The 19,273-nt window shown below is 39.3% G+C and overlaps 1 protein-coding gene across 1 annotated transcript; it reads right to left on the bottom strand.

Moving 5' to 3' along the window:
* Window positions 1-2,915: 2,915 nt before the first annotated feature.
* On the bottom strand, window positions 2,916-7,735 carry SPIN3 (spindlin family member 3). The gene has a single exon (XM_081042917.1). The coding sequence runs from the start codon at window positions 7,190-7,192 to the stop codon at window positions 6,416-6,418; it is 777 nt and encodes a 258-aa protein (XP_080899043.1). The 5' UTR covers window positions 7,193-7,735; the 3' UTR covers window positions 2,916-6,415.
* Window positions 7,736-19,273: the final 11,538 nt, after the last annotated feature.

Here is a 19,273-nt window from a genome sequence, read left to right as displayed (position 1 = left end):
TACCTACCAATACCTACCACCCCAATCTTAATCAGTGGTGGAAGAATGGTCTCAGAACTGTTTGTTGGTCTCAATTGGCCATTTAAGTTTAATAGTAAAAGACTGGTCAATAATTACAATGCATCATAAAACCTTCAGAAGAAAAGGAGAATGTTTTGTGGACTATTTTGTGTGTGGGGGGCAGTTTTTAAGTTATTAGTTTTTAAAATCAGTACTTTTTAATGGAAACAACTTGACCAAAAATCTATCATAGAATTTTGAGACCCATTAAAACAAAGTTTAATGAGAAACACAAACACACACACACACACACACACATATTCTGTCGTAGTTCTAAGGTTAGAAGTCTAAACTGAATCAACAGGGCTACATTTTTTCTGATGGCTCTAGGGGATAATCTAGTTCCTTTCCTTTTCTGGATTTTAGAAGCCACCTGCATTCCTTGGCTTGAGGCCTCTATCTTCAAAGCCAGCAATGTAACAACTTCAACTGTCTCAACCTTGTACCCCTCCCTCCCTCTCTCTCTCTCTCTCTCTCTCTCTCTCTCTCTCTCTCTCTCTCTGTCTCTCTCTCTCTCTCTCTCTCCTTCCTTCATCAAATCTCCTTTTCTGACTGATCTTCCTGCCTTGTGATTACACTGGGCCTATCTAGATAATCCAGGACAGTCTCCCCATTTCAAGAGAGTTAACTTAATCACATCTGCAAAGTCCCTTTTGCCATCTAAGGTACCATAATCACAGGGTTTGGGGATTAGGACATAGATATGTAAGGGAGCCATTATTCTGCCAAACACAGTACTTGTGCTCAATGTCTCCTTATGTGAACTTGAGTAACATTATTTCTTCACATTTATTTTTAAATTAAATTTAGAAGTAACATTGGTTATTAACATTATATGATTTTCAGGTGTACATTATAATTTGATACCTGTATACTCCATTGCATGCTCACCACCCAAAGTCTAGTTTCCTTCTTTTACCATGTATTTTATCCTTTTTTATCCAATTCACCCTCCCTTACCCCTTACCCTTTGGTAACCACTTTTCTGTTGTCAGTAGCTATGAGTTTTAGGTTGATTTCTTAGTTTTTGTTATTTTGCTTTTTATTCCACATGAGTGAAAACATACTTTTTGTCCTTTTCCACCTGACTTATTTCACTTAGCATAACACTCTCAAGATCCATCCATATTGTCAAAAATGGCTTAATTTCCTAGACCAGTGTTTTCCAATCAGTATTGATGACGATAAGAGTCACATGGGATGTCTGGTAGAGGTTTTTCAGGTCTGTCCATTCGCCTGCCAAGATATTTTGATTCATTAAATCTAAAGTGATGCTCATGAATTTATATTTTAGCAAATATAAATTTATTATCAAGTAAGTTAAGGAAACAATTACTCTGGCCTCACACAATTGCCACCTACAAGTCAGTGACTCTCAATGTGGGGTCCCAGGACCAATAGTATCAGTCTCCTGTGAGAACTTGTTAGAAATATAAATCCTTGGATCCCACCCTAGATCTACTGAATCAGTATTCGCCCAAGGTATATCTCCAAGGGAAACCCTTCTAGAGAACAAAAAGAGGCTGGCTGACTAGAGGACTCACTCTACAGCCAGGGCTGAGTCCTTGTTTAAGAGCTTATAATATATTCTTTGAACCAGAAACTACTGTATGTTTTCTACTTCCTCCCTTTTTAAAATGGTATTCTTCTCCTGGTTATTTCTCCACAATTATATATTGGGTATGTTGGGCTGAAGCGTAGTTTATAATTTAACTACAGGCGATGAGACTGCTAGGATGATAGATCTGAAGATAGCCGCATGTCAACTAGAGATATTAATGCTAAATACAGTAACTGGATAGGACTTTAGGTTTTTACCCTTTGAAGACATAAATTCCATACAAGTAGGTATAGCCATTTTTGAAAGTGGATATGTGGGAAGAAAGGGGTCCATGGATGCTTGTTACCCAAAAAAAGAAGCTATACTAGACATTTGTGATTGGTTCATGGCATTCACTCCTCATGCTGTTGATTTTACTAATAATCCATTTGGTTCTAGGGAGATAGATCCTAGGGTTCAGGGATGGAACACATGCCCTGGCTAAGCCAACCAGTGCATTTCATCCAAGAGACTTCAGTAATTGGTCCAGGTATATGACCTAAGCCAGTTCAGAACACATCACAGGACACATATTATTTGTCTTAGTTTAGACTGGAACTGTGGTAGCCTGGAACTCCTGGTCCAATTTTGTTACAGGAGGAAATAAAAACTAAGAATGAAATTGATATACAGAGGAAGGAAAATCCTAAAGAATCACACCGTGAGCCTGAGCCTCAATCAAACTTTGCCGGAAGCCCATCTAACCTCTGGATTGTTTTAGATACATGAATCAATGATGCTTGGTAACTGCTTAAACTTGTTTGAAACTGCTTAAAACTTGTTTAAACTTGTTTCCTGTTACATGCAGGAAAACATTCTGTTAGAAAAGGCAAATGAAAACTATCATCATAAATTTACATATGACAGTAGATGTGAGTGGAATTGAGAATAAAAAAAATACTGATCATTTCATTTTGGGGTTACTGATTATATTACCTTAATTTTTCCCACAGCTTCAATTTATAGTTGATTTTCCTTTAACTTACCTCATTAAAAATATACTTGCCTCTTTCAAGGAGTTCCTTCTACAAAATTGATCACATTCACATACATTTCACATTCTACTGGTCAGAAAAATTTGCCTGGAAGAATAGGTGGATTTGCAAGGACATGTAAGTTTTCATTAAACTAGGATCAGGTTTGAAGGTTTGAATTAGTCACACCTCCTTCCTTTCCAGATTCTAAAACAACTGAAAATATATACAGGAATCAAAGTAGGATTAAATATCAGCTTTAATATATTGTTAAGTGAAAAAGCAAAATTCAGAACAGCATGTATAGTATGCCACCATATATATATATATGTATATATATATGTATATATATATATACATATATATATGCTTTTATATACATATATATGTATATATAAAACCCTGATAAACACACATACAAATTATGCTTGTAAATACATGGATTATCTCTGCAAGAATACATAGTAGCTGGTAACAGTGGTTACTTTTGGAAAGTGGGACAGAGGGACTGAGGTCAGGGTGGGAAGGAGGAAAGGAGACCTACGTTTTACTGTATACCCTCTAGTACTGTTTTATTTTTACCAGAGGTATGTGTTTTTTTCCAAAAACAATTTATATATTAAAATTTTAAAAAGAATAAAAACAGATACCAGCTTTATTGCTGATAGATCTGGACTGGATAACGTGGTTTAGACCTGAGCTTGAAATGTACTTCTACCACAAGTCTAAAGTGGACATTTACCCAGCCATGTAGTGAAGCACTGCAGTCTTTTCCATATTTTGCTGTGAGGAATGAGCTCAAGAGTCAAGGGGGGCCTAGGCTGCTTATCCATAATAACCCTTTCTCAATTTTATCAAGTTATTTATTCCTCTTCCCATATGGAAGACTGAATGAGTGGCAAGTGGAGATGGGTAGAGGTTTCCTTCCAAATATTTTTGAGAGGTGAAATCCTTTATTTTTTTCTTCAGTCAGGAACATGGAGAGAGGCAGAAGATAGATCCCATCATACCCTTGGCAATTTTTGTTCTCTTAAGCAACAGTGGTCAACACCCAAAACCATGGTTAACAAAGAGGACTTGGATGTCCCCTTCATGGGAGACCAGTAGTATCTTAGGAATGTCCTGTTTCCACCTGTGGAAGACTGGTGAACAGTTCTGTTTTTGACCCTAGAAAACTCTGAAATAAGTTAGAATAGAACAGCAATTAAATTAATTCCAAGGCTATGTTATACCCCAGGCTGAAAATTCACTCACTATTTTATCCCCAATTTACAATTATGTCCAGACACACTATATGACACAGCTTACAAAGATTACACAATGATCCCCAAAGATAGCACGTTAAAATACTCAAAAAATTACAATATCAACAACATAATGGAAATTCCTCAAATTGAACTATATGAAACCCACACCAACTATTAAACTCCAAGGGAGAAATGAATGCTGCAAGTTAAATTTCTATTTTAAACTCCAAAGGAATTAAAGTCCAAAATTTTGTCTTTCCTAATTTCTTGTTTTCTCATTTTAGCCATAGAAATCTCACGAAGATGTCTGGACAGATATGGAGTTCCTTCAGCAGCTGCAGCCTGGGCTGTCTTCCTCTTGATTGGGTGTAGTTCCCCCCAGACTTTAGGAGCTGAATTAATCTAACGCCACAACTGCGTGTTATACATTTTTAAGAGTCCACAGTATCAACAGGACAAAAGATTATTACAGTATTATTCTCATATCTAAAAAATTGGAAAGCACACTAATTCCCAGCCACTAGAACATATATCCCAAGCAAATTTATGTCCCCAGGACTTAGTACATAGGGTAATACAAACCTACATTGCTGTTGTCAGTCAAATATCTGAGCAGAGACTTAGCGGTATCAAAAAGAAGAAAAGTAGACAGAGAAAACATGGGAGAAAATGTTTTCTTGGTTTCATCCTTAGCAGGACGCCAGTCTGTCTGTGCAAGCAGTCTGGAATCCATGACCTGCGAACTTGAACTAATTTGGGAGATCTTTCCCAAGTGTTTGATTGTACTGCCATAAGTCCCAGCCCCAAATTTGCAGAACTCCAAAGCCTGTCTATTACTGCTAATGGAGCCTCTACAGAAATCCAATGAGAAACCATTAGCTTTTGCCAGGTGCTTCTCTCCAAAACCTTATTTTTCAACCATTCTTTCTTAGGCTTTGGTTAACCTTCACCAATGCCTTCAATAATGGAAGGTATAATATCCATTCCATTACTTATTTTTCTGCTGCAATAGGGCTCACTCTTATCTGCACATATGAGTATCTTAGGACCAGCCAACAAATAGGATAAAACTGAAAAACAAAACATTAACAAGCATCTAGTAGATTTATATCTGTTAATGCCAGCAGAAAGCACTTAAAACATTAAGCCTATTCATATAGTACTGACTCTAATCTATGTGTTCCACGGTTCTGCTAGGGTACCCTAGTAGATGGGCCCACCAGTTCCTACAAGTAAGCAAAGCCTACTTTCAGCCTTTATTCTAGCAAGTGCCTTGCCCACCTCATCTGTTGGGACTCAGAAGTCCCTCCAAAAAACATACCCAAATCTAAAACCTCACTAAAATTTCTAAGAGTCTCTCTTGGTATAGAAAAAAAACCTGTACCTTAGCCTGATTCCAGATTTTTGCCCTTTCATTTTGAGGTCATGGAAGGACCAGACAACCCTTGCTAAACCCAGGTTTTACCCTGTGACTGAGAACTCTAGCTAGAGCCTGGCTTAATGCTAGATTGGGCTGGCAAAGCCCACTTATGCTAAAGTCGGCCTGCACAGCCTGCGTCTGTTAAAACCCACTCCTGGGGATGTAAAGTACAGCATAGAGAACATAGTAAATAATGTTGCAACAGCTATGTATGTCAGGTGGGTACTAGACTAATCCGTGGGATCACTGCATAAATTATGCAAATGTCTAACCACTATGCTGTACACTTGAAATTAATATAAAGTAATACTGAATGTTAACTGTAACTGAAAATGTAACTTTAAAAAACCCACTCCATGTTTTCAGGTACTAGCCAGAGATAGTTAAGACAACAGAGACCCTAATGCCATTGATGACCAACTTTGATTTCTCCACTTGGAGTTTGGTTCCCAAATGCTTGCCCTCTTATCGATTTCATAAGATTCTCAGCCTATGCTTATGTATGACAATGAAAAGTAATTACCCTCTTGATTTTGAAACAAGTTGAGCAATATAGGTATAAGAATCAGAAAGGGAGAAAAATGTTAGTCTTACTTTCAGTACAGTTAGAATTGAAAATGCAACTTGGACAGGAGACCAAAATGGGCTTCCCACTCTTCCCCAAATTAGACCTTTGAAGCCATCTGTTGGGAACAGTTGAAGTTGCAAAGACACTTACCAAGCCAGTCATACTGAATATCTCAGGAAGATTCCCAGTTCAATGAGTACAGAGTCCAAGTGCCCAAAAGAATGAGGCAACAGGTGCTCAGCTACGTTTAACCTATCAACACCACCCAAGATAAAACTTTGGGCCAATGGATGTCAGCTATTACTCTTCTTACTAATTAGATAAATCAATAATTCTCCTGTGGGAAGGAACCAGTAAAAAGGTTGGAGAGAATGGCAAAAGGTTTCTTGCAAAATGACAGGGTAGAAGTTCCTTTTTTTTTTACCAGGTAAAAGTGTACAGAAAGGGAGAAGACGGTTCTTACAAATTGGAAAAAGCAATCAAGACTTTGTGTGTGAACAGATTTTACAAACAGTCTCACATATTTGGCAAATTTCAAGGTGACCTCTAAGATGTTTTTACCAAATCATAGACATAGATATGGAAATCGTCATTAAATTTTATGAAGTACACAGAGGGTTTTGCTTCTACCTGATGAATGACCATGCCAGTTCTCTTGGAGCCATCATCTTTGGCATATTCCACCTGTTTGCCTACTAGGTTGTCTAGGACTTTTCCTGGCTCCCTCTCTGCAAGAGGAGAGTCATTGGAATCAGGAAGGATGCGTAGGTCACCGTCTTTATAATCATCTAAGAGCTGGTACATATATAATACAGGATCTTTTTCATACGTAATGTAAAACCATGTTTTCATGACAGGTGCCTGAGATAAGACCATCCCCCTCCATTCATTTTTGGAACCTTCCTCTGTCTCAAAAATATGTTCCACTGCTTTGCCAATCATAATTTCTGTTAAGTGTGTATCATTAATTCTAGAGGATGCAACTCTATTAGGAAAGACTTCAAGTGATGACACTCTTTCATCTCTGTGCAGTTCCAATCCATAAACACAGTCAAATCCATCATATTTGATAAGATACAGAGAGGGATTTACAGGTACCTGATCCAGAATGGTTCCCTTCCACTCTGTTAGAGGTTCATCTCCGTCTTTCCATCCGTGCCGAATTCTGCAGCCCACAATATTCCTCTGAGACTGGGAGGTGGGTTGGCTCCTATGCTTCTTGTGTGCAGCCTTTCTCTTTATCATGGTAACAGGCACACTGGCATGTCTTGCGCCTGTTCTGGACCGCTGCCCTGCAGTCGCATTTCCAAATGGGATCTTCATGCCTGGGAGGAGCACAGTAGCAAAGCAGGCCAAGAAAGGAAATTAAGAAAAAATAAATTCAATGCATGACACGGTGAGCTTTGTCTCCTAATTAGTGCACTCACTGCAACCACGCCTAAGTTATTCCCGAAAGCTACTCGAGAAAGCTGGCAATCAAGGCATCCTGGCGTGTGCCTGCAGAAACCTTCCTCCCAGTTCGTTCCAGATATGCAAGAGCGAGGGAGTTGCGGTTAGGGTCAAAGTAATAGGGGGCATCCCCCTATTCATCCCGCCCGGCGTCCAACACTGTCCATGCCAGGTGGCACAGACTCCCCAAGTCCGGGTATCGCGGGCTTCATGCGCCCAAATCGGACATCTTGGGAGGGGGGCGCGGAGAAGACGGTCCGCAGCCTGGAGCTTGCGAGACGTGAGAGGGAAGAATCCGTAGGCGAGGAGCCTAGGATGGCAGCGGGGCAGGCGAACAGGATAGCGGCTGTGTCTCCAGCACTGTGCTCGCGGATCCTCTGCCTCACTGTCCGCGACGAAGGCCCCTCTGCCACAACGGGTTCCCACCAGCACGTACAGCCGCAGCAGTCTCCTCCCTCTTTGCGTAGCGTAGCTTCCTGCCAGGAGAGCGGCCTCCCCTTCCTGCCAAACACCGGGCGCGCCTCTCCCCCAACTCTCACGCCCACCTCTGCCCAGAACCTGGGAGGTGCTCTTAGGCTCCCCGTCCCGCCCCGCCCCTTTCCAAAATCAGTAGCAGCCTGGCTCACAACCCCCACCCCCAACTACGTAGTGTCTCCTTCAGTTTAGGGCCCACAGGCTCCCCACCCCCACCTCAGTGGCCCTGCCCCATCTGCCTTCTATCTTCCAGGAATTCTCCCTTTACATTTCTTCGTGCCCTTCTGGAGTTATTCTTTATATACAGAAGCCTGCTTTTCCTGTCATTAAAGGGGATTTGAGTTAGGATGAGAGTAATGCTCAAGTGCTCAGTCTGCCATCTTAACCCAATCTCGAGGTAATTTTTACGGATTGGTCATTTCTTGACTTTACTTATTGAGGATACATTTTTTCTTTTCTTCTTTTTCTTCATTGCACAACGTGGGCATGGTGTAAAGTTAAGAAAATTGACATGAAAAAAATAATCAAGTGTAAGCCCACCAAATATTCCACAGAGCTCATAGCAAAATATTAACATTTTTATTGCCTTTTTAATTAGCTCTTACAAAGTTGGTATAATTTTGCATATGTATTTTCACGTGTGCCCTTTTCCATATAGAATAAACATTTGCCCAGTTTATTAGATATTGTTTGAAACATGTTTTGTAGTAGCTAAAATCAGTGTAAGGACATATTCATAATTTTTCTTTTTTTTCCATTTTTTAAAAAAATTTTTTATTGGGGTGACAATTGTTAATGAAATTACATAATTTCAGGTGTACAATTCTGTATTACATCATCTATAAATCCCATTGTGTGTTCACCACCCAGAGTCAGTTCTCCTTCCATCACCATGTATTTGATCCCCCTTATGATCATCTCCCTCCCTCCACCCCCCTTAACCAGGTTTTGGTAACAGGGTAATGTTGGCTTCATAAAATGAGTTAGGGAGTACTTTCTCTTCTTCGATTTTTTGGAAGAGTTTGAGCAGGATTGGTATTAGATACTCTTTGAAGGTTTGGTAGAATTCACTAGTGAAGCCATCTGGTCCAGGACTTTTGGGAATGTTTTGGATGACTGATTCAATTACTTTACTGGTGATAGGTCTGTTTAGATTTTCCAGTTCTTCATGGTTCAGCCTTGGACAACTGTATGTTTCTAAGAACTTGTCCATTTCTTCTAAGTTATTGAATTTTGTGGCATACAGTCCTTCATAGTGTTCTTGAATGATCCTTTGTACTTCTGTGGTGTCTGTGATAACTTCCCCTTTTTCATTTCTGATTTTGTTAGTGTCTTTTCTCTTTTTATCTTAGTGAGTCTAGCCACGGGTTTGTCAATTTTGTTAATCTTTTCAAAGAACCAGCTCTTTGTCACATTAATCATTTTTATTGTCTTTTTGTTCTCTATTTCATTTAGTTCTGCTCTGATTTTTCTTATTTCCTTTCTTCTGCTGACCTTGGGTCTCATTTGTTCTTCTTTTTCTAGTTCTTTGAGGTGTAACATGAGGTTATGTATTTGGGATTTTTCTTGTTTCTTGAGATAGGCCTGTAATGACATAAATTTCCCTCTTAAAACTGCTTTCGCTGCATCCCAAAAATTTTGGTAGGATGTATTTTCATTGTCATTTGTTTCTATGTATCTTTTGATCTCTCCTCTAATTTCTTCTTTGAGCCAGTCATTCTTTAAAAGTATGCTGTTTATAAAATAGCAGGAAATGTGAGTGACGTCATAGGAATGGCGGCAGCAGGGCACACTTTCTGAGTTCTCCTCTGGATCTTGTTGCAAACGGGACATATAACCTGTCGAGGAGTTCTTTGCTCATCATGCAGAACAGCTGGGAGACTCGTGGAAGAATTACTTGAAGGTGCGTGCTAATTGCGAGCAGGGGAAGAGGCAGGACAGTGAAGTGGAAACGTGACCCCCCCCCACGGTGGATCCACGTCCCAGCGGTGCCCGCAGCTTCAGGTACCCAGAGAACCCAGGGTGGAACAGAGAACACAAGAGCCAGGAGAACAGCTAAGAGACTCGTGGAAGGTTTGCTTAGGGGTACGCTAGTTGGGTGAGCAGGGGAGGAGAGAGGAGCACGAAGTGGAGATGCGCACACCCCCGGTGAAGACGTGCACTCCCCCAGTAAAGTGGCGGACTGGCAGTGCGCCGACAACAGCAGCAACGGGGCAGCACCCGCAGCTCCAGCTACACACAGGAGTCCAGGGTCGAACGGAGAGCACAGAAGCCAGGGGAACAGCTAAGAGACTCGTGGAAGGTTTGCTTAGGGGTTCGCTAAGTGGGCGAGTGGGGGTGAAGAGAGGAGGGCAAGAGGAAATGTGCCACGTGACCCCTTCCACAGTAGAGCCGTGACCCTGCAGCGCTCTGACAGCAGCAGCAGCGCAGGAGCCCAGGGCAGCACAGAGAACACAAAAGCCAGGAGGTGGGCTCTTTCCCTGTGTCCCACAGCTGATCTCGCCCGCTGGGGCGGGCAGCTGGTGTGCAGTAGGACAGACAAAGAACACAGACTCCACACCTGGGCTCCTCACCCCGCTCTTCCAATCCTCCCCCCGCCCTTCCAGAGACTTTAACTGAACCCTGAACTGAGGAGTAGTGTCAGATTACAGAGGAGCCTCAGTCCTCAGGCTCTGGGAAGATTGGCAGCCAGCTCTGACCCACGGAAGAGGCTGGGAGGATGTGATTTTCACTGGAAGAGGAGAAAGGAGGCTCCTCCACCCCCAGCCACCACCTTTTTGGGCCTGTGGGAGGAGTGTGTCGAGGCTGGCCTGGGAGAGAGAAGACCCCTCCATCCCCAGCCCCCACACTTTGGCTGGCCTGGGGCGGGGCAAGTGCAACTGCGGAGGCACTCCCTGAGATCAGCAGTAAGCTGCAGAGGTAGCTTCTGGCTTTCAGCAGCTCAAAAATCTCCTGCCCCCCCCCCCGCCCCCACGGACGAAGTGTCCTAAGTCTCAGGAGTACTGAACACAGGGCTTGTGGTGCTAATCTCAGCGTGCATATGTACAGTCAAGGGCAGAAACTGCACTGACTCTCTAAAAACTGTCATCCAGACCCCTCAGCCCCTCGCATTTAAATCTACAGTCCCAAATTCACTCTGGGCACCAGGTGACCCATGCTGCCTGCGCAATACACAGGGTACTCTTTGGCACAGCAGAGGACAACCTGGAGATTACTTGGTGGGCTTAAGCCAAGACTGGTGCTGCTTCTTGTTTTGCTTTGCTTTGTTTCATTTCCCCCCCCCTTTTTTTTGTTTTTTTTTCTCTTTTTCCCCCTTTTTTGTTTTGTTTACTTTTGTTTTTGTTGTTTCTTTTGTTGCTTGCTTTTTTTGTTTTTGTTTGTTTGTTTGTTTTCAGCCTTCTTCCCTCAGTCTTTTCTCCGAGTTCTCTGCTGTGAGCGTTGGGTTCAGCTGTGTTATATGCTGCCCCCTCTGCCCTGTGGGCCGTAAGCAGAGCCCTAGCAGTCCGAGTCCTTCCCTCTCCCACAGCTGCGGTAGATCCAGGATGCAGCGAGCTCAGAGCACTGAGCTAGCTCTTCATCCTGCGCCCGCGCAGCTCCGTCTCTGCATTTCTCCCTTCCTTCCTCCCCCGCTCGCACGATTCTCCCACCTGTAGGTGACTTCAGCAGTTGGCCTCTTCATCTTGCCTGTCTGCTGTGCAGGGAATCCTTTGTGGAATTATTGTTGTTTGATTAGTTGTAAATTCCAGCGGACGTTTACAGAGGCTCACCTCACACCGCCATTTTGATTTCCTCAATCTCATTTTGTTAATGTGGTGTATCACGTTAATTGATTTGCAGGTGTTGAACCTCCCTTGCATATCAGGGATGAATCCCACTTGATCATGCTGTATGATCTTTGTAATGTATTCCTGAATTCTGTTCGCTCATACTTTATGATGATTTTTGCATCTATGTTCATTAGAGATATCGGCCTGTAGTTTTCTTTTCATGTGGTGTGTTTGTCTGATTTTGGGATCAGGGTGACAGTGGCTTCATAAAATGTGTTTGGGAGTCTTCCTTCCTTCTGGATTTTTTGCAAGAGCTTGAGGAGAATAGGTGATAATTCTTTTTTGAACGTTTTGAAAAATTCACTTGTGAAGCCATCTGGTCCAGGGCTTTTGTTTGTTGGGAGATTGTTGATTACTGATTCAATTTCCCTGATGGTAATCAGTCTATTCAGGTTTCCTGTTTCTTCTTGAGTTATCCTTGGAAGGTTGTGTGCCTCTAGAAAATTGTCCATTTCTTCCAGATTGTCAAATTTGTTGGCACATAGTTGCTTATAGTAATTTCTTAAATTTTATTGTATTTCTGAGGTGTCTGTTGTCACTTCTCCTCTTTCTGATTTTATTCATTTTGGTCCTCTCTTTTTTCTAATGAGAATGGCTAAAGGTTTGTTGACTTTGTTTATCTTCTCTAAGAACCAACTCTTGGATTCATTGATCTTTGTAATGTTTTTCTGGTTTCTGTTTCATTTATTTCTGCTCTGATCTTTATTATCTCCTTCCTTGTACTCCCTTTGGGCTTATTTTGGTGTTCTTTTTCCAGATCCCTTAAGTGTGAAGATAAACTGTTGATTAGTGATGTTTCTTGTTTCTTTAGGTAGGCCTGCAATGCTATGCATTTCCGTCTTAGGACTGCTTTTGCTGCTTGCCATAAATTTTGGGTCATCGTGTTTTCATTTTTGTGTGTCTCGAGATATCTTTTGATTTCTTCCTTGATCTCCTGTTTGACCCGTTCATTATTTAGTAACATGTTATTCAGCCTCCATGAATTTGTGTGTCTTCCAGTTTTTTTTTTCCTGTAGTTCATTTCTAATTTCATAGCACTGTGGTCAGAGAAGACAATTGATATGATTTCAATTTTCTTAAATTTATCAAGACTTGTTTTGTGGCCTAACTTATGGTCTATCTTGGAAAATGTTCCATGTGTGCTTGAGAAGAACGTGTATTCTGTAGCGTTGGGGCGAAATGCTCTGAAAATATTGACTAAATCCAAGTGGTCCAATGTGTCATTTAAGGCCGTTGTTTCCATATTAGTTTTCTGTCTGGAAGTCCTGTCCCTTGTTGACAGAGGTGTGTTGAAGTCCCCTACTATGATAGTGTTGTTGTGGATCTCTGTCTTTATGTCAGTCAATATCTGTTTTATATATTTATGTGCTCCTATGTTGGATGCATAGATGTTTACTAGGGTTATGTCCTCTTCTCAGATCGATCCCTTTATTATTGTATAGTGCCCATCTTTGTCTTTTAATATGTTTCATTTTAAAGTCCAGTTTGTCAGATATAAGTATTTCAACTCCAGCTTTTTTCTCATTTCCATTTGCATGAAATATCTTAGTCCAACCCTTCACTTTTAGCCTGTGTGTGTCTTTTAATCTTAGGTGAGTCTCTTGTATACAGCATATACAAGGGTCTTGCTTTCTTATCCACTCAGCCACCCTATGTCTGTTGATTGGAGCAATTTATCCAATTACATTTAAAGTGATTATTGATAGGTACATAGTTATTGCCATTTTTATATTTGTAGTTAGATTGTTTTCATCTTTCTTCTGTTTACTGGAGTCCTTTTAGTATTTCTTGCCATGCTGGCTTGGTGGTAATAAATTCCTTTAGCTTGTTCTTTTCCGGGAAGCTCTTTATCTCTCCATCAACTTTAAATGATAGCCTTGCTGGATAAAGCAATCTAGGTTGTAGGCCTTTGTTTTCCATCACTTTGAGTATCTCTGGCCACTCCCTCCTGGCCTGCAAAGTTTCTGTAGAAAAGTCATTTGATAGTCTTATGGGAGTTCCCTTGTATGTAACCCTCTGTCTTTCTCTTGCTTCTTTTAGGATTCTCTCTTTGTCTTTAACCTTTGCCACTTTAACTATGATGTGTCTTTTTGTGGACCTGTTTGGTTTTATCCTGGTTGGAACTCTCTGTACTTCCTGGGCTTGTATGTTGGTTTCCTTCATCAGGTTAGGGAAGTTTTCGGACATTATTACTTCAAATATGTTCTCAATCCCTTGCTTCCTCTCTTCATCTTCTGGTATTCCTATGATGCTCATGTTGTTGCATTTGATGTTATCCCAGAGGTCTCTTAAACCATCTTCATTGTTTTTCATTGTTTTTTCTTTCTGCTGTTCTGTTTGGGTGATCTCTGCTAAGTTGTCTTCTAAGTAGCTTATTAGATCCTCTGCTTCATCTAACCTGCTGTTAATTCCTTCAAGTGAGTTATTTATTTCAGTAATTGTGTCCTTTAGTTCTAACTGGTTGTTCATTATGATTTCTCTATCCTTTATGTCATCTCTAAGCTCCTTAAAGATTCTTATTGCCAGTGTTCTGAACTCTGTCTCTGATAGGTTGGTTACCTCTGTTTCATTTGGTTCCATTTCTGGAGGTTCCTTCTGTTCTTTTATTTGGGACATGTTTCTTTGTTTCCCCATTCTGGCTGACTTTCCATGCTTGTTTCGATGTATTAGGTAGATCCCCTAGAGTTCTTAGTTCTTGCTGGGTTATGTTATGTAGTATGTGTTCTTTATATTTGACTTGCACTACTTCATTCTTCTCCTCTGCGTGTGCTCCAAAGGTGACTCTTGTGTTGTGTATATTGTCCTGTTAAAGAAGATCTTTAATTGCTTTTTGCTTGTGAGTAGGTGCGGTTAACTCCTAGGCTGACTAGTTGTATGACTTCGCTCTGCCTACCTCAGCGTGTTCTGTTGCATGAGGGTTGACCGCTTAAATATGGTTTGGCCTCTATGGGCTCTTTTGCCTGTAGGGAATTCCCTCTGGGTCTGTCACTTGTAGGTCAAACCCAATAGTACCCTGGTTTGGTCTGGAGTTGGCCTCTGGGTGTGTTGAATCTTGTTCCTCTTAAGCTGAGCCCTTCAAGTAATCCTTGCACGAGTCTCTTAGCTGTTCTGTGTGTTGAGCAGACAGTCCTTTGATGGGTTATAGATATCCCATTTGTGATAAGATCCGGAGGAGATCTGAAAAAGTGTGCCCCGCTGCCAACATTCCTATGATGACAGTCCTCTATCCTTTCTCTTTTAATATACTTGTTTCTTTGATCTAAAGGGAGCCTTCTGCAGGCAGCATACAGTCAGAACTTTTTTATTTTTAATTTTTAATTTTTTTTCTGAAAACATTTACCCATAAAGTTACATGTCCTCCAATGTTAATTGCATCTTTATTTACCGTGGCCAAGACATGGAAACAACCAAGATGTCCTTCAATAGATGATTGGATAAAGAAATTATGGTATATATACCCAATGGAATACTATTCCGCCATAAGAAAAGATGAAATAGTACCGTTTGTGACTACATGGATAGATCTTGAGATTATTATACTGAGCAAAATAAGTCAGGCAGAAAAAGTCAAGAACCATAAGATTTCATTGATATGTGTTATGTAAAACTGAAAACAACACAAGAGCAAAACAAACAAATGTGGCAAGAAAAACTCATAGACACAGACAATGGTTTAGTGGTTACCAGAGGGTAATGGGGCAGAGTGGTGGTACATGAGGGTAAAGGGGATCCAATATATGGTGATGGAAAGAGAACTGACTCTGCGTGGTGAACATACAAAGTGATATATATTTGATATATTATAGAATTGTACACCTGAATTCTATGTAACTTTACTAACAGTTGTCACCCCAATAAACTTTATTTTAAAAATGTAATGGCTATATGCGATGTCAGAGGAGTAGTAGATGGGGTAATGGAAGTGTACACCTGAAAGTAATAAAAAAAGTTATTTTATTTTTAAATGTATTTTACAAATACAGTTGACATACAACATTGCATTAGCTTCAGGTGAACCACATGATGATTAGAGATGTATATACATTATGAAGTAATCACCCTGATGAGACTACCACCTTTCTGACACCATGCATTGTTATTCCAATGTTATTGATTATATTAACTATACTGTACTTTACATCCTTGTGATATTTATTTATTCATTCATTCAAAATAAAAAAAAATCAATTACACTTCACATACAATATTATATTGGTTTCAGATATACAATATAGTGATTGGACATCAATACAACGTATGAAGTGTCCACCCCAATAAGTCTAGTACCATATAACACCATACATTCTGCTATTGCAATATTATTGACTGTATTAACCATGCTGTGCTTTACATCTGAGTGAATATTTTTATAATTGGCAATTTGTACTTTTTAATGCCTTCCACCTTTTTCATTCATCCCCCTAAAAGTTCTGTTGTCTGGTGACCATCAATTTGTTCTCCATAACTAGGAGTATGTTTCTGTTTTATTTGTTCATCTATTTTGTTTTATAGATTATATATATATATATATATATATATATATATATATATATATATGAGTGAAATCATATGGTATTTATCATTCACTGATTTATTTCACTTTAATGTAATACCTTTTCAGTCTATTCACATTGTTGCAAATGGCAAGATTTAATTTTTATAGCTAATATTCCACTGTATAAATGTACCAATTCTTCTTTATCCATTCAAATATCAACTGACATTTCAGTTGTTTCCATACCTTGACTATTGTGAATAATGCTGCAATGAACTTTGGTATGTATATATCTTTTTGAATTAGTGTTTTGGATTACTTCAAATACTCAGAAGTGCAATTGCTAGGTCATATGTTAGTTCTACTTTAAATTTATTCAGGAAACTCCGTACTGTTTTCCATACTGGCTGCACCAATTTAGAATCCCGCCAACAGTGCAGAAGGGTTCCTATTTCTCTACATGATCACCAACACTTATTGTTTGTTGATTTAATGGTAATAGCCACTTTGACAGGTGTGAGGTGATATCTCATTGTGTTATTTTTTTAATTAAAATTTATTGGGGTAAGAATTGTTAGTAAAGTTACATAGGTTTCTGGTGTACAATTATGTGATATGTCAAATATATATCACATTGTGTGTTCACCACCCAGAGTCAGTTCTTCCATCACCATATTTTTGATCCCTTTTACTCTCATTTACCACCTCCATTCCCTCTTATTCTCTGGTAACCACTAAACTTTGTCTGTGAGTATGAGTTTTTGTTTCTTCATTTGTTTGTCTTGTTCCTTTATTGTTTTCAGTTTTATATACCCCATATCAGTGAAATCATATGGTACTTGACTTTTTCTGTCTGATTTATTTTGCTTAGTATAATAATCTCAAGATCCATCTGCGTTGTCCCAAATGGCATCATTTCACCTTTTCTTATGGCAGAATAGTATTCCATTGTGTATATATACCACAACGTCTTTATCCAATCATCTATCGTAGGAAACGCTTTGGTTGTTTCCATGTCTTGGCCACCGTAAGTAAAGCTGCAATGAACATCGGGACACATATATCTTTATGGATAAATATTTTCAGATTTTTGGGGTAGATACCCAGGAGAATGATTGATGGGTCATATGGTAATTTTATTCTTAATTCTTTTGAGAAACCCCCACACTACCTTCCATGTTGGCTGCACCAATCTGCATTCTCACCAACAGTGTATGAGGTTTCCTTTTTCTCCACAGCCTATGCAACATTTTTATTATTTGTATTGTTCATGATAGCCTTTCTAACTGGTGTGAGGTGATATCTCATTGTGGTTTCTATTTGCATTTCTCCTATGATTTGTGATGTTGATCATTTTTTCATATGTCTATTTGCCATTTGTGTGCTCTTTTTGGAGAAATTCCAGGTCCTCTGCCCATTTTTATTTGGATTTCTGTTGTTGTTGAGTTGTATGTGTTCCTTACATATTTTGGATATTAGCCCTTTCTGGGAGGCGTTTGCAAAAAATCTTCTCCCATTCGGTTTGTTCCCTTTTTATTTTATCGATGGTTTCTTTTGCTGTGCAGAAGCTTATTAGTTTGATGTAGTCCCATTCATTTATTTTTGTTTTTACTTCCTTTGTCTTTGAGGTCATACTCATGAAATCCTCTTTGAATCCAAAGTCTATAATTTTAGTACCTTTGTTTTCTTCTATGCAGTTTATAGTTTGAGGTCTTATGTTTATATCCTTGATCTATTTTGAGTTAATTTTGGTACATTGTGACAGATAGCAGTCTAGTTTAATTCTTTTCCATGTCGCTTTCCAATTCTCCCAGCACCATTTATTGAAGAGGCTGTCTTTTCTCCATTGCATGTTTTCAGCTTCTTTGTTGAAAATTATCTGTCCATATTTATGTGCGTTTATTTCTGGGTTTTCAATTCTATACTATTGTTTTGTGTGTCTGTTTTTCTGCCAAAATCATACTGTTTTGATTATTGTTGCCTTGTAGTACAAGCTGAAGTCAGGGATTGTGATACCTCCAGCATTATTTTTTTTCTTAGGATTGCTTTGGCTATTCGGTGTCTTTTGTGGTTCCATATAAATCAAATGATTTTTTGTTCTATTTCTTTAAAACATGGCATTGAGCCACATTGCCCAAATCAATATACAGATTTCATGTAATCCCCATCATTGTGGTTTTAATTTGCATTTTCTGGATGATTAGTGATGTTGAGCATCTTGTCATATGTCTGTTGGCCATCTGTATATCCACTTTGGAGAAATATCTACTCATAACCTTTGCCCATTTTTAATTGAATTGTTCCTTTGTTTCGGTGTTAAGCTACGTGAGTTCCTCATATATTTTGCATATTAACCCCTTTTCAGATGTATTTTTGGTGAATATCTTCGCAATCAGTAGCTTGTCTTTTTGTTTTGTTGATGGGTTCTTTCACTGTGCAAAAACTTTTTAGTTTGATGTATTCCTGTTTTTATATTTTTTTTGTTTGCCTTGCCTGAAAAGAGATACCCAAAAAAAAATATTGTAAGAACAAAGTCAAAGCGCTTATTGATTATGTTTTATTCTTGGAGTTGTGTGGTTTTAGGACTTACTTTTAAATCTTTAATCCATTTGGAGTTCATTTTTGTATTTGGTGTAAAAAAGTAGTGTAGTTTCATTTTTGTGCATCTGTCTGTCTTGTTTACCCAACATCACTTATTGGAGCGACTCCCTTTACCTCACTGTATATTGTTGCCTACTTTGTCATACATTAATTGTACATATAGACCTTGGCTTATTTCTGGCCTCTCTATTCTGTTCTATTGATCTATGTGTCTGTTTTTATTTTAGTACCATGCTGTTTTGATTACTATAGCCTTGTAGTATAATTTGTTAGCAGGTAGTTTGATACTACCAACTTTTTTCTTCTTTCTCAAGGATTGCTTTGGCTGTACAGGGTCATTTGTGTTTCCATATAAATTTTAGGGTTATATGTTTTATTTCTGCGAAAACATGCCATTGATACTTTGATAGGGATTGCATTGAATCAGTAGTATGGACATTTTAATGCTGTTAATTCTTATTTTCAATAAGCATGGTATGTGCTTCCATTCATTTTTATTTTCTTCAGTTTCCACCTTCAATATCTTATAATCTTCTGAGTACACGTCTTTACCTCCTT

This window comes from Rhinolophus hipposideros (assembly GCF_964194185.1).
Source record: "Rhinolophus hipposideros genome assembly, chromosome: X".
Taxonomy (NCBI): domain Eukaryota; kingdom Metazoa; phylum Chordata; class Mammalia; order Chiroptera; family Rhinolophidae; genus Rhinolophus; species Rhinolophus hipposideros.
The sequence above is the reverse complement of the archived record's forward strand: the minus strand, read 5'-3'. Positions and strand labels throughout refer to the sequence as shown.

Excerpts from the sequence above, each read along its gene's own strand:
- SPIN3 (XM_081042917.1), bottom strand. The coding sequence starts at position 7,192 with ATGAAGATCCCATTTGGAAATGCGACTGCAGGGCAGCGGTCCAGAACA.